Below are 16,431 nucleotides of genomic sequence, written 5' to 3'. Positions count from 1 at the left end.
TATTCCATTTGTATCACCAGCACAAGTGGTTTAGTGTTTAGTTGGATAATAGCTTAAATCAAATAGTGTTGCTCATACTATAATTACTAAGTCTCAATTTAAAAATACTGTACATGAAACAGGATTCTGATTTGTCTTACTGTGGTGTATGTGGTGTCTATGACAAGAAAAGTGTGAAATTTGGGGGAGATTGGCTTTGGAGTGTACTGTTGATGCAAGATTGTTGTCATAGAGGCCTCTTGTTTATTTCCTGTTTCCTGTTTCCTGTTTTCTACTTCTAGTTCCAGGTTTTCTTCACTGTTGTGCTCTCTCTCAAACTGAGAGCTACCCGTATGCATATGATATACTTGACCATGCAGTATATAGTATCTTCCATTCTTGAGCATCCAGAGCAGCCCCCACAGAAACTATCAACAATTTTAAACCTGAAATTATCCACCCTAAACTGTGTGCTTCAAATGTTGTTTCAGGTGTAGAGGTGTTTCTTACTTGGTGTGTTGGCCATTTTGAAGATTTCAGCCTGGCCTCTGATGACTCAGCCTCTTCTGCTATTTATGCTGCATTTGACTTAAACTCATAACTTGGAATTTGTGACCTAACAAAAAAACAAGGAAAACACATCCTCATCTTGGGAAGGACTCCTGAACTCCGAGTTCAGAAAGTGACGTCAAATCAAATCAACTGCTCACAGCATCAACAGTAAACAAAGTAGGACTTCTTTACTTTAAATCAGTTATGCTGTATGTATATATATATATATATATATATATATATATATATATATATATATATATATATATATATATATATATACATATATATATATATATATATATATATATATATATATATATATATATATATATATATATATATATTAGTATTGGCTTACAGACATATTTGCCTGATGAATTTCTCTGCTTTGAGGAGGAAAATATACATCACTCATCACAGTTTCACAGTTAGCTGGCTAGATTGTTGCTAACAAAATACAAACATAAAAGCATCCACGTTTTTTCCCCCACTTAGTAGCTTGAATGCATGGAGGTAGAAAAATGACTTAATTCCAAGTTTCGACTTCCCACTTTGGACTCAAGTCATTTTTTGGCAGTACAGGTACTTCATGTGTCCTGGATATTAGTAGTGTACTATTAATAGTGTACTGTGGTATCAATCTCAACCATAAAAGGCTTGTTGAAATCTGGAGCAGACAGAGCAGACACACTAAATAACAAACTTAACAGCTTTGAAAGTAGACTTACAGCTAGAGCACGACATAATGCTTTGGTGCTGTGGAGAAGATTTGTAAGTAACAGTACATCTCAAAGTGTTTTATTCCTCTTGTACCACAGGTATTTGCCATTGCTTACATTTTTCTCTATGATTTTATCAATTTAAAACATGGAACATCCATGAGACAAGTTAGTTCCTGCTATCTCTTACATCATAGCAGCTATCAACAGTCATTCCTTCACCAGCCTCTGAAGTTAATGAGAAAAAAGGCAACATGACCGCAAAGCAGTCTGTCCTAAAGACTCCTAAAGAAAACTTTACTTTTGGCTTTTACAAAGAGCTGACACTGGAGACTCCTTCCAAAAGTGCTACATAATCATCTCGTTTTCTGGTTTGGTACCTTGACCTGTCTGTCTGTTCTGTGTTCGGATATGCCTTTTGATGAACATCTTTATGTCTAATTTGACCTTTATTCTAGATTTTGACTCAGAGTCATGGAAAGCCTGAATAAGGAGATGACGCGATTACAGCCAACTGCCTCTGGCTTCTGTTTGCTACGCTAATTTATGTGACTTGTTTCACAGAGAAAGAGCAGCAGAGAGACTGAAAGAGCAGGAGAGATGGTGAGACAGTGAGAGTGGGTCAAGCCAAGTCTTTGATTCACACTTCTTAAAGGGGCTTGTGTGAACTCCTGGGGCCAAGTAAGTGCCACTGTTGTGTCTATTGATAGGTAATGAAAGACACACACACACACACACACACACACACACACACACATAAAGGCTTGATAGTGTCCCAGGGCTCACGCTGTTTAACACTACTTCATTTAGCATGTGCAACCTCGCTTAGAGGGGAACAGCTCTCTTGGCTCGCTCAATAAAGGTTTTTGTGTGTGTGTGTGTGTGTGTGTGTTTTCAGCACTATGCCGACATTACAAACATCACTTCATCATGGTCATAAGCCTCTCGCAAATGTGAAATGTTTGGACGTGGGATTCTTGAAAAATCGCCCAATGGATGAGTTACCAAAGCAGATAACAGATTGGAGGTTTTGTTGCATCTTATGGGCCTGTACTTGAGTCTTAAAGCATTAAAATTAACACTGATAGCAAGATAAGAAATGTGTCAGGGCATTACTGTGCTGTGTGCTGTCTTGAAATTTAGATGTTTGCTTGTTTAGTTTTGCACTGGAGACACAATCCCACACACACTCCTCCTCATAGTTTAGCATTGTCCAAACCGCTGCATGAATTGTCACATGCTTACCTCAGACCATCTCAGACAGACTTGCTGATATGGTTTCTGTCACTGTATACCATACTGCTATGTTTAAAAAGAGACAAAATGACATTGCAGAGCTAAAAAGTCATTATCACAATCATTATTAAAGCCCAATCACTTTCAATCACTTTCTTCTTGTACCTAAGAACTGCTGCTGTAATCATAAATATCTACTGAACTGAATCCTTTCAGCACATTTACTATTGTTTACTTTATAGTATATAATTGGAGCAGAGTAATGCCACCTAAAAGAGGATGGGTTCCTTTCTGGGTCCTTTCTGTTGAGGTTTCCACCTCATGTCATCTCTGGGAGCTTTTCCTACCACCATTACTTGCAGCTAGCTCATGAGGAATCTAAATCTAAATGAACTTTAAATATAATAATACAATAATCTAAATGTAAATGTAAATGTAAATATTCTGTAAAACTGCTTTGTTACAATATATCATAAAAAAAGCACTATTCAAATAAAATTTAATGGAATTGGAGGTAAAATTGTATGTCAGAAATGTATTAATTATGAATTATATGTTATAAATGTATCATTCATTCTTCTTTAGTAAACGCTTTATTCTGGTCAGGGTAGTGGTGGATTCGGAGCCTATCCCAGGAGCACTGGGTGTCAGATGAGAATAAACCCAGGATGGGACACCAGTCAGGGTGTGTACACACACACACACACACACATTCACACGCTCATTCACACCTAGGGGGAATTTAGAGTAAGTCAATCCAGACTAGAGGAAAACAACATGGACATGGAGATAACATGCAAAACTCCATACAGACAGTAACCAGGGACTCTGGAGCTGCAAGGCGGGCAAGCTACCTGTGCTCCACATCAAATGAACTGCAATGCGGTCTGCACAACCCTAAACTGGTTGCGATGATACTTTAGCTAAGACAGCTACATTAGTCTTGTACCTACAGTGCAAAACTGAAGAGACAAAAGTTTTTGGCTCATCAACTACATTTGGCCTGAAGGGATAATTGTGCGGTTTTCATTTTTGGATTCTCAATCAGTTGTAAGTCACGTTGAATAAAAGCAGCTGCCAAAGTGAGTAAATGTAATGTAAGCACAAGCGTCCTCCCAGATAGTAATAGAGTGATGGCATGGAATAACAGTGATGAACTCATCCAAATCTGGCTGCCAAAACACAAATACAGCTCAGCCATGACCAGACGTTATCTCTGGCTTGATACGGACCAGAACTTACATTTTCACCACTTTTGGTCAAAAAAATAAAACCATTTTTTTAGCACATTTACATAGCAAATTTAAAGTGTTAGATAGGGTTGATTGCTTTTGGGTTCTTTTAGGCCCAGATTTGAAATCTTTTTGGTGTTGGTATATCTTCACCCATAACTGTCTGCCAGAGTGGCTTTCTTTACAACTCTATAAATCCGAAATAAAGGTACTGTACCAGTACATTTTCGTTCCATAAAGCTGCTTTTACACTGTCTGATTTCAGCAGTCTTTTAAGATGATTATTTATCACACTGTATGACATTATCCCAGTAAAATCTTGGCTGAATTCTATAACATGCTGTGTGATAGTATGTTCTCCATGTCAGATTATACAATCAAGATCCTCTAACGGTTAAAGAAAATTATACTTTTTACATCATTTTAAATTATACTTTTAAATTATACTTTTTACTGCTACGTTTTACATCATCAATCAGCGTGATCCAGAAATCGGCTCATGCAGAAAACGGCAAACAGAAACATTCTTCAAAGTGAGCTTGAGGTACTAAGGGTGTTTTTTTTTCACTATTGCTCTATTATACAGTGTATGTAGCTGTTCCATGAGTTTTATGTAACTGTGTGCCATCCTCCAACTGAGAGTTTTTAGACGTGTGTTAAGATTTTAGTCAAGAACTACTGACCCTGCCAAAACTTGTCTTGATGGAAAGACAAAATCAACTCCTAAAGTTCAATTATAAACCTTAACTTTATCTTAAATGAATGTCTCAGTGACCGGGATTTACCCGAAATCCCCAGTTTAGTAACTTTTTCCTGAAAATGTGTTCTCGAACAGAAAATGTGCATCATAAATGAGATCTGCTGCTTAGTGTTGTTCAACATTGGATAAAACCAGACAGCTCAGCTTTTCCTAAACCCATGAAATGGCTGAGGGCTTCATTTACGATCTTCTGCTGCTGACAAGCCAGCAAGACTCACAACGCATTACAGATGCTGAATTCTTCCAAACTTACTCACTCGGTCCATAAATCCTGCTCTGCTACTCGAGGAATGCAGGAAGTCATTGTCGTCAACCTCAGAACATCGTTTAGCCTAAAAATCATTTTCTGTCATAGGAAAAAATAGTTTGATAATGTCAGTTTAATTTATTTGACTCTTATATGTCCTATGAATTATGTACACATGCTATATGCATGCAATATCCTGCTCATACACAGTATTTATAATAATCCTGCATAACTACTCGTATATGTTACCTAACGTATCATATGTTATGTTACATGACAGTACTATACACCCACATTATTTAATCACATATAACTCATGCTTGTGTATGTCCTTTGTGTTACACATTATTATGACTTAAATGAGGAGTTTTTCTTCTTAACCCACATGTAGACCGGAAGCCAAGCCCAAGTTTGGGGTCCTTCTTTAGTTTTTGTATTTGTGTAATAGTTTAATGGCACTTTATTTTATTTTATTAAAATGTGAGATGTAAGCCCCAAATGTTCCTGTCTTCAACTTTTACAGATTTGTTTCAGTAAAACATTACAATGTTCATTCATTCATTCATTCATTCAGTCAGTCAGTCAAATTCTGCACACCTCCAAACACAAAGTCCAGCCAGTAAAAGTCACTAAGCCATATTCACCATGGTGGTCATAGAGTGACAAATTATTAGGAACACCTCTACACCTGCACATTTGTGCAATTTTCCAAACAGCCAATCATGTTTCAGCAGCACAAGTCATAAAATCATGAAGATACAGGTCAAGAGCTTCAGACAATGTTTACTTCAAACATCAGAATGGGGAGAAATGTAATTTCAGTGACTTTGGTACACCCATGGCATGGTTGTTTGAGTATTTCAGAAGTCTCCTGGGATTTTCACACACAACAGTCTCTAAAGTTTTGTTTTGTACACAGAATAGTGCTGAAAAAAAAAATACAGTGAGCAGTAGTTGTGTGAGCTCTACAGAGTGGTCAGAGGTCAAGACTGGTTTGAGCTGGTTGACAGGAAGACTGTGGTAACTCAGAGAACCACTCTTTACAAGCATGGTGAGCAGAAAAGCAATGCACAGCAACCACTGAGGTGGAGAGCAGAAGACCACAATGGATTTCATTCCTGTCACACTCTTTATTATACATGAATATTTATTATATTTGTCACTTTTGGCTTTCTTAATTAATAGTCTAATATCAGAACTTTTGGATGTTACAACTTTTCAGCCACGCCCCCTTCAGCCTTCCACGCGCTCCCAGAGATCAGCATCAAAGCGACTTCTCTTCCCTCCGACCCCAGTAGTGCGTGACGAAATTGTAGCCCGAGGAGAAGGGAGGAGAGGAGAGGAAGAGAGGAGGAGGAGGGGAGGAGGGGGAGGAGGAGGAGGAGGAGGTCGCGCGCGCCGGTCCGCAACAGCAGCAGCAGATGTTCAGACTCAGAGCGCAACAGGCGCGCGGACAGACACACACGTACTACACTCGCGCGCGCGCGCGCCCCGAAAACTTTTTGGAAGAAATGAAATGAAGAGTAACCAGAAATTTTTTTTTTTTTTTTTTTTCTAAATTGTCGGATATTGTTGGTTTTTTAATTGTCTTTTGAGCCAAACACGCGAACTTTTAAATCCTAATAGGATAAAACATCTGGGACCATGACTACTGCAGAGGACCAGAACCGGAGGAGCTGCCGGTGGCGCGTGAGCGTGCTGCTGTCCGCGCTCTGCTGCGCGTGCTGCCTGCTGAACTCGGCGGACTGCTATAATTTAGACGTGGATAACTCTGTGCACTTTGAAGGACCCAAAGCATCTTTATTCGGTTACTCGGTTCTGCTCCATAAACACCAGCAGAGCGCGTGGTGAGTGCGGACAACTTTTATCAGACTTCTTATAATGTGTATATTGTATCTTATAGACTGCGCGTGAGAGGTTTTGAAGATGCATTAGATCTGGAGATGCAAAAGTGATTCCTAGCATTAAGTCATTAAGTGAAGTTGTCATGCTTATTTATTTATTTATTTATTTATTTATTTATTTATTTATTCACATGAATGGACCAAGGCTGCTTAAGGAGCATAACTGTGTCATGCTTCTCTATACATTTTAAAGAAAAGATGCATGGTGTATACTTCATAGAAGGCGTCTTAAAGCTTTATAAATGTGCTGGTAGTGAATCTAGTTACAGCAGTAGCCTTACTTTAATATGATAAAACTTACTTTATGATGATAAATAAGGGTTTTCCTTCTTATCTATCATAAAACCCCTAATGAGGCATTAAAAGTTTTGACCTCAAACCCCTTCAGTGTTAGAAAAGATGTGTCATGAAGGGCCTTTTCAAAAATAAATAAATAAATAAATAAAAGATTTTCATCCACCTTTGCTTTTTGTCTGATGTGTATATTTATAATACTAGCATCAAATTTTCTCGATACTCAGTGTATGAAACAGAAGGCTATATAAGTTCCATTACACAGAGCAGATTGTGTAACATTATGATATGTGTGTTAGAGTAACACACGTAACTTGGATTGTTCTGTCACTTTTAGGCTGATTGTTGGAGCACCAGTTGCTGACTCCGAGTTTTTCACCAATGTTCAAAAACCCGGTGCCATTTTCAAGTGCAATGTTTCAAGTAAGAAGTGCGAGGAGGTCCAAACTGGTAGGTGATCTTCTCCAAGTGTCACTCAATAGTCAGTGAACTAACCGCTTTGAGATTGCTTTTGACGTGTGAGTTTATTAGGTATTAGTTATGGGTAGCTAATAAACTGGTGGTATTGCTTTTAACAATAATCAGCATCTCAGAATATCTTTACGCAAATTCAGAGAAAATGAGGGAGGAACCTTGAGAGGAACTGAGACTCAAAAATGGGAACCCATCTCCTGTTTGTGTAGTGGACACTGGAGTTAGTTGTCCTGTCTTTACTCCGCGTCTTCTCGTCATATAGGCACATTTTTCCGTCCTAAATTTCCCAATACAGTTCTGTCACTGTTCATGCTCTCTTGCTCAATGTCTAGACATCAAGTCTCTGGAGGTCTGAACATCTCAGTTCGATCAAATTCACATGCCACTGGTTTGGAAGCAGGTCAGAGTTAGTGGCCTCATCTTCCCCTTGTGTACATACTGAACAAATGAGCCATGAATGAAGAGGGCTAGTTGAGAGGGCTGGTCACATTTCTCTTCCTGTCATTATGGAGCATGCCTAACCAAATAAGGAAAATGAGACTGCCATTGTTCCAGGTCAGACAGGAGTTGGACAGGAAGTGCAAAACATCCTTCGTCCATCAGGATTTTTTTTTTCAGCCGAAATCGTACAGAAGAACCAGGGCTAGGCATCATTCTTTTCAGTGGCTGCGTGTGAATGAGAAATGGCTTCCACTGAGAACAGATGAACAATGTATGCTAGGTTCTGAGCGGAAAAGCATGACATCAGCCAGACTGTCTAGCGCACGTCCAACATGTGTTAGTGTAATGCTTCACTTGAGGTAATACAGCGGTCATGATGCAGTAGAGCACATGTGACTCGACTTTTGCTAATATCAGTGGTCTCACATGGATATCCTGAAGATCCATGCGCCACAAAAACAGTTTTCACCTTTCCTTCAGTGGATAATCTCACCTGGATCCTGTAGATTTGTTCATAGGAACTGCTGCTGTAATCATAAACAATGTTCTGGGTTCATCCCAGGATGCTTAATCTATTCATACTGAACATCTTTTCAACACACTAAGTACTGTTTGCCTTTGTTCTATGCCTGTATACTGTGAGTAAGGAATAATATGCATGTAAAAAAAGTTCAAGTTCACAGAAAGTGAACTGAGTTCACTTCCTGTGAACTTAAACTTTAGTGCATCATTTCACACCTCTTACCACACGCTGTGGAAACATCAAAGTGAAGTCAATTTGGATGTTATCTTATGATAGTTGGAGGAACCACGAAATAAAGAAGAGAATGTATGAAATGCAGAAATGAGTCATACAGCATGCAGTACAACATAAGCGTCTTGCTTTCAGATTGCCACTTTCAAGACACTCTTTACACTTCACTGTCGTTGTCATTAAATACATGTCTGACGGAATCGCATTGGTGTATTATATCTGAAATGCAAATTAGCTTAGAACACTGACAAGCAACTTCCTCTGGTTTTTATTTCTCAGTTCTGGCTACTCTATGCAAAAGATGATGATGCAGCAAATTAAAAAAAAAAAAGCAATTGTGCATAGCGTTTTAAATTTCATTAAACTCATTTTATTATCCCTAATCACTAATAAGAATTTTTTACATTCGAATCACATTTTCTTACAATTTGGAGGAGGCAACCTAACACATGCTTCCTTTTGAGACAAATCAGAATTTTTGTGTGTGTGTGTGTGTGTGTGTGTGTATATGTTTGTGTATGCTGACTCAGCATGTCCTCCATTTCTGTCTTACTGTATGGCAGGATGTCATGGACAGATGCATTTACTCTTGTATAAAATGTCTCTCAGACCTCCTGAAATGGTTTGAGCGATTATTGTATTTATGTGTCTTGGGTGCATTTACGCCTGCATTTTTACTGTATGTGGATAATCCCAATCGTAATAATACTGAAGATGCATGAGATGACCAAGTGTAAATGGGGTCTGATGATCAGAACGCTAAACAGTGCTGTAGATTGGGAGAGTTTTTAGAGATAAGAGACTATACCATTCAGTTTTATTTGGTTAGCATTTAAACAATAGACATTTTCACAGAGTTGCTTTGCATGAATCAGGGTCTTGATCTACATCCCTAATGAGCAAGCCAGAGGAGACACTAGCAACCTGAGAAACCTCCGAAACCTTCAGAGGAATGTAACTTAACCCATCCTCTTCTGGGGGCTGATTAACTCTAGCTAGTTTGGAAATGTGTGTTCAGTCCTTGGAGAATTTTGGAACTTTTAGTTTGGTGGAATTTAAACCTGCAGTCTAAATGTCTTAGCTACATTTGTTTATACTCGAGCTTACTGTACAAAGCTACCATTGTTAGCTAATGTTTGAGTTAGCTAGCTACTTAACTAATGATACTTTAAGTAACACTTAGTAATACATGCTCAAGCTAACATCAATGTAGCAATGAAATAAAACTTGAAATGTATTCAAACAACACATTGTTGCTGGAAAACGTTTCCATTTTCATTCTATCTGCATTGTTTGGCAATATTTTTATATTGCATCCATACATAACCATATAATTTACAGTATGCACATGGAGCACCAAAATGGAGGCCAATACTGTGTCACGCCTGTATATAATAGTGTCATAAGCTATCTTGGGCTCCAATACTGTATGTATACTTATGATTGTAACACTTGTTTGGATCTTGCACAGGTGTGTCCAAGTGTGGGAAAACATGCCAAGCTGAAAGCGATAACCAGTGGCTCGGAGTCAGCCTTTCCCGAAGGCCATCCAACGGTGATGTACTGGTACGACTCCAAGTTCCCTTTTATTATTCATTAAATTAGTATAATGAGCTACCACAGTATATAAGGTCACTGAGCTACTATATAACCATATATCATGCATATTCTCAGGGAAAAATGTACTACACTTTCCTTGCAGGGTATAAATGTTTATTCCCAATCATTTCTACCTTCAGTATTTAGCTTCTAGCTGAGACAGTGAGTATAGTGTACATTTAAAACTAAAATATATAACTAAGGGCCACTGTTGTACTTTGAGGGTGCGTCCACAATTGGCTTAATTTATCAATCTATTTGTAAAGTTGTGTGTAAATGTTTTCGTAGGCCAAACTGAACTAAAATACCCGTCAATATACCTGCAAAGTTTTGGTACTTTTCAGTTTAACATATATACTGATGTACAGTTGAGGTCAAAAGTTTACATCCCCCTTTCAGAATCTGCAAAATGTTCATTATTTTACCAAAATAAGAGGGATCATACAAAATGCATGTTATTGTTTATTTAGTGCTGACCTGAATAAGATATTTCACATAAAAGATGTTTACACATAGTCCACAAGAGAAAATAATAGCTGAATTTATAAAAATAACCCCGTTCAAAAGTTTACATCCCCTTGATTCTTAATACTGTGTTGTTACCTGAATGATCCACAGCTGTGTTTTTTTGTTTAGTGAGAGTTGTTCATGAGTCCCTTGTTTGTCCTGAACAGTTAAACTATCTGCTGTTCTTCAGAAAAATCCTTCAGGTCCCACAAATTCTTTGGTTTTCCAGCATTTTTGTGTATTTGAACCCTTTCCAACAATGACTGTATGATTTTGAGATCCATCTTTTCACACTGAGGACAACTGAGGGACTCATATGCAACTATTACAGAAGGTTCAAACGCTCACTGATGCTCCAGAAAGAAAAACCATGCATTAAGAGCCAGGGGGTGAAAACTTTTTGAATTTAAAGATCAGGGTAAATTTAACTTATTTTGTCTTCTGGGAAACATGTAACTATCTTCTGTAGCCTCTGAAGGGCAGTACTAAGTGAAAAAATACGATATTTAGGCAAAATAAGAAAAATGTACACATCTCCATTCTGTTCAAAAGTTTTGCATTTCTTGTGTAAAAGCTCCTGCGAACAATTTGCAACTAAATATGCTCATATCCAGCTTGATAAATATTTGTATCTTGAGAGAGAAAGTATACCTGTACAAGATCTTTTCTGACAGTTTACAGACATAGAAGTTTGCTAATGAAGGCTTATGTTGCAGTAAAATTACCAGTGCTAAGCGAGCTCCTGCAAAGTTAAATAAATAGTTGAATCTTTTAAAGCAGGGTGCGATTTGTTATAAAGTAAACATGACACATTTATTTCAGTGTCCTCTCTTCTGACTTTTGACTAGATTAAAATGGAAATAAGTTCTAACTAGTGCTCGAAGTGACTTGGGTGGAACCTTAAATGTGTGATAAAGGGAACGATGACTGAAATCAACACCACCTCTACTCGTAACATACGATGCCTCATGATGGATTGAGCCAGTGTTTTTCAACTGTGATCATTTTTCAAACTGTATCTCGAATGGTTATTGATCTAAAGTTAAAATGTCCACATTATGTTGGTTAACACTGCCTCACATGGTGCAAGACCAAATTGGATCAAAAAATTTATAACACCTGTGTCTTGAAATACAGCATAGCTGATGTAGCTTGTAGATGTAACAGCTAGCACATTTTATGAATTTGAGAAATGACTAGCTGCTCTCAGACATGAGTAAGATAGGTAGTCTGATCCAGATTACCCTCTTTTAGAGAACATAGAAAGCAAAACTGCTGAGCATGCAACATTGTTAAAACGTTTAGTGTTAGGGGTGTGCTGTGAAATGATTCCCTTTTTTTTTTAAAAAAAAAAGAACGTTAATATATTTGCCTTATGTGTAATATCTGAAGTGTAATTGTTTAATAATTATGTAATTATTTAAATGAAGTTTTTGGATAAAAAAGCTGCACATTAGAACAATGGTTCTCAAAGTAGGGTCCGTGATTTATATTTTAATTTTGTCATAACTAAACATTCTCAAAATTATTATATTAAATACTGAGTTTTTATAGATATTAGCCAGGTTTAACTGGTCACTTTAATTGCATTGGTATAAATAATGGCAGCTTGTTTTATATCGGTGGACATATAAAAATCTCTATTGCTCCAGTATGTTTTTGGAAACATAAATATTTTTGTAAACCTAATATAATATAATGTGCCTAATATTTGAATAATTGGATTTTGTTTATTAAACAAATCTAATTAGAGGTGGTGTGTGGAATTTAATTTGCATTTAAAGGGGTCTGCAAAAGATCCTTTGTGTTAGAAAAATATAGATATAATGATAGACCCTGAATAGTGTTCAGATGTAAGTCAATATACTGTAATATAACTGTATATTTTTTACAAGAAGTCTCCCATCCTCCCAGACTATACTAACTATTTTTAATAAAAATGACCCGACTAAAGTCCATAAAAGTGCAGAAGAGGCTTCTGAGTGAAACTTATTAAACCAGGGTAAATAATCTCTGAACACTGACCTTGCCTTATCACTGGCCTATGATTCTTTGCAAGCTTATGTACACTTAGAACTGACCTCAGTAAGTGAACACTGGCACTTTGAGCATGTATGTACAATAGTTTGCTTCTAAACTTTAACATGAGTCAAAATGGGTAGTTGTGTTGTGATTATCAGCTCATCTGACAGTCATGCTGCAGGAAGAGAGATGGCGAAAGGCACTGTGCAGTCTGCAGCTCATTATATCTAATACAAAAGCGCACTTGTCTTGCAAGCCCTCACACTGGTTCCAATTTCAGGCATGTGGACATCGCTGGAAGAACGTCTTCTTCTCGCAAAAAGAAAATCAGAACAAGCTGCCGCATGGCGTGTGCTTCCAGTTCAACTCCGATTTTAACCGCACAACCCAATACATCCCCTGCTACAGAGGTACTTGTATTTACGATCCGCCACGCTAATGTGTCTTTGAGGCATTGTATACTATGAATGAACAGAAGAGACAGTGTTCAGCGGTTAGTGGAAAGACAGCATGGCTAAATGGCTGTTTGTCTGTGCAGATCATCAGAGGAAGTTCGGTGAAGACTATGGATCCTGCCAAGCTGGGATTTCAAATTTCCTTACTGAGGTACTCACGTTTTACCAGATTAGACACGCGTTACTTACAGCTGGGACTGAAACAGTGTTTTTTCATGTTATTTTATTATTTTATTTTTTTTTAGAGAAGAAAGCAAGTATCGTGTTGGATATTGGCCTGAAAAGTATTCATAAAAAAGTGTGTTTTAATACTGAACCTCAAAATTACATGAGATTATAAAATGTTATATAATTTAAGTAAGATTTTTTTCTTAACAGTGGTTTCACCCTGCCTTTAAGTGATTGTAAAATGCATTCCTGTTGAATGCTAGCAGAACTGTCTTGAAACGGACAATCATCCTGTTTCCTCTGTCCATCAAAGCAATGCTAGCCAGTCATAAACATTTCCTGTATAAAGAATATGGCAATTAAAGTCAGCTAGCAGGTGTGCTGTCATAGGAAAACAATCAACAACAATCATTTTCCCAATAACAACACATCCAGAGTTTTATTCCTCTTATACTATAGCAAATTGTTAGTCTTCCATCCTGAAGACTTTCCCATGTCAGAAAAAGTTACAGCTTTACCTCTGACTGTTACAAAGGGCTGACACTGGAGACTCCTTCCATAAATGTTAAATAAACATCTCCTTACAGAAAACTTCACTATATCAACATTGTTTTTTATTCGTTTTTGTAGAGCATCCACTATACGAGTCCTTGTGAACGAGCTGTTACTGTAGAACCAGTAAAATGCCAGAGCTGACCAATCAGAATCAAGCAAACAAGCCCACTGTGTTATAAATGAACTTGCTGACTGATTGATTAAATATAGTTATTCAACATCACAGGCTATGTTCCATGTGTTGATGTTGATGTTGATGTGTTTTGCAGGATCTGATGATAATGGGAGCTCCTGGTAGCTCTTACTGGACCGGCTCTGTTCTGGTCTACAACATGTCCAGTAAGGTCTTTGCTGCCTACGTGGATGATGATAACACGGTGCTCTACGGCAGCTACCTTGGTAAGACGTCGTTGTTTCGTTGCTTCCTTCACTGAAGCATCATCTCTAATCCATAACACATAACATATCAAGTGATGATACATTTAATGAATATACGATATACTGTACCACAATACTCAACATACATATACACTATGTACACACATATATTATGGATATGGGAGTGAGATACATTATTCAAGTAAAAGTATCATTTAGGGCTAGTCCTGTAATTGTCAAAATAAAGAGAGATGGCATGAGTGCAGGTAAATCAAGCAAAATCTCGAGAACTAGGAAAGGGTCAGGACTGGGGAAAACAATACACAAAGAAGTGGGATCAAGGGCAAAACAGGAATATCATAATATCTATACTAAGTCTTGGGTGAAAAAATGAAATTAGGAGGTAGGGACCAAATATAGAATTTGGGAAGCGATGATCAAGTGCAACCAATAAGCAAAAAGAAGAAGGGTTAATGAGAACAGGAAACAATGACCATATATGGAACGTGGAACACAAAAAGGTTCAGATATTATGCATAATAGGGTGATTACATGGCCTGACAAGAATAGTGTTAGTTTGTGCTGTATTATCTTGATATTAAACTGTGATAAGAGTGCCGGTGATTATTGTGACAGTTTAATATTGGCGAATGCATTTACTGTACGTAATGTAGATGTAGAAAGATGAAAAAAAGCAGGAGAATAGAAGGTACCACAAGCTTCAGAATTGTGTGTGGTTAAAGGTTTGTGGTAATTATCAGGTTCAGGAGAATTTCCAAGGGCCTAGTCATTTTCAGACATGCTAACTTTCCATTTCTGTGGGGAAGGGAATTATCAGTCGTCATTTTCTAAATGCCACAGCTCCACTTTGTCGTGAATCGCTACTGGACAGCTTGGTCAAAAGGTTTTTCAAAGGTTCTTTAGATGGTTAACACATTCAAGATTCAGGTTAAGCTTTTCTATTTTCACACAGAGGGACAAACCCAGCAGCCCTTTAAGGTGCTGCTGTAAGAGATTAGTGCTTGAGCTATTTTCATATCTGTATCTATTTTCTCATCAGTGGTGGTTTCAAAAAAGAAAAAAAAAATCTTGGAGTGCAACGCAAAGTGCAAAGCAAACTCAGAGTTTAAAAAGCTAATACTGTTGGTAAGCATTATTGGCTAAGTTAACTATTAGCCAGTAATGATAGCTAGTTACAATTAATGAAAGTCATATACTACAGAAACAAATGTCATTTATTTATCCATTTTCAGATTTTTGATTTATAATTTTAAAACTTCCACAATGTACATAAGATCATATTGATATTTGCTGATCTAAAATAACACAAACAATTATGAGAAAAAGAAAGTACACCCTCCTTCAATTCTATGTTTTTGTTTATGTTTTATATTTATTATTTAACAAACAAATAACCTTGGGTACAGCAGCGGCAAAAAAAACCACAACAGATTTCAATACATAGTCATTTTCCCCAAAAATTAAACCAACATTCATAAAAGTGGGAAAAAGTGAGAAAAATACGTACACCCTTCCACTACTTCCACAATCATTAATTAGCAGTCAGGTGTAATTAATGAAATGCACAAGATTAGTTCATCATCAAGATGATTGAGTATGTCTATTAGAGCAGAACCTTTGGCAGCTTGGTGTTCTGCCACAATCAGGTGTGTGTCTACAACATTCCAAGAAGAAAGGACATCCGGCATGGCACCATTTTTGGTGAAAAGCAAACACAGCATGTCAGCACAAACACCTCATACCAGCTGTCAAGCTTGGTGGTGATTGATGGCTGATGATTTGGGCTCGTTTCGCAGCCACAGGATCTGGGTAATTTGTAGTCATTGAGACAACGATGAACTCCACTTTATACCAGGATATTTTTGAGACAAATGCGAGGCCATCTATCCAGCAGTTTAAGCTCGGCTGAAGTTGGGTCATGCAACAGGACAATGATCCCAAGCACACCAGCAAATCAACACCTGAATGGCTAAAGAAAAAAAATCAAGGTGTTGGAATGGCCATGTCCAGACCTCAACTCCACTGAGATGCTGCAGCAGGATCTTAAGAGAGCTGTGCATAAAAGAATGCCCTCAAACATCAATGAACTGAAGCGATGTTGTAAACAAGAGGCAGCTAAAATTTCTCCAAA

At 37.6% G+C, this 16,431-nt stretch overlaps 1 protein-coding gene and 1 long non-coding RNA gene across 2 annotated transcripts in view; both read left to right on the top strand.

Annotated features, from left to right (window-relative positions):
* The first annotated feature begins 1,203 nt into the window (after nucleotides 1–1,203).
* On the top strand, nucleotides 1,204–2,839 carry LOC117597433 (uncharacterized). The gene is made up of 3 exons (XR_004578267.2): nucleotides 1,204–1,305; nucleotides 1,818–1,934; nucleotides 2,152–2,839. It is a non-coding gene; the product is annotated as an uncharacterized LOC117597433 (long non-coding RNA).
* A 3,295-nt stretch (nucleotides 2,840–6,134) lies between these two features.
* itga4 (integrin alpha 4) overlaps nucleotides 6,135–16,431 on the top strand; it is a 42,432-nt gene continuing 32,135 nt past the window's right edge. Inside the window, exons 1-6 of the mRNA XM_026947227.3 lie at nucleotides 6,135–6,575; nucleotides 7,264–7,376; nucleotides 10,067–10,161; nucleotides 13,004–13,133; nucleotides 13,262–13,329; nucleotides 14,171–14,300. Of these exons, the coding sequence (XP_026803028.3) occupies nucleotides 6,373–6,575; nucleotides 7,264–7,376; nucleotides 10,067–10,161; nucleotides 13,004–13,133; nucleotides 13,262–13,329; nucleotides 14,171–14,300 (739 nt within the window). The 5' untranslated portion in view covers nucleotides 6,135–6,372. The remainder of the gene's footprint in view (nucleotides 6,576–7,263; nucleotides 7,377–10,066; nucleotides 10,162–13,003; nucleotides 13,134–13,261; nucleotides 13,330–14,170; nucleotides 14,301–16,431) is intronic.

This window comes from Pangasianodon hypophthalmus, chromosome 5, assembly GCF_027358585.1.
Source record: "Pangasianodon hypophthalmus isolate fPanHyp1 chromosome 5, fPanHyp1.pri, whole genome shotgun sequence".
Taxonomy (NCBI): domain Eukaryota; kingdom Metazoa; phylum Chordata; class Actinopteri; order Siluriformes; family Pangasiidae; genus Pangasianodon; species Pangasianodon hypophthalmus.
This window is presented reverse-complemented; position numbering and strand designations above follow the sequence as displayed.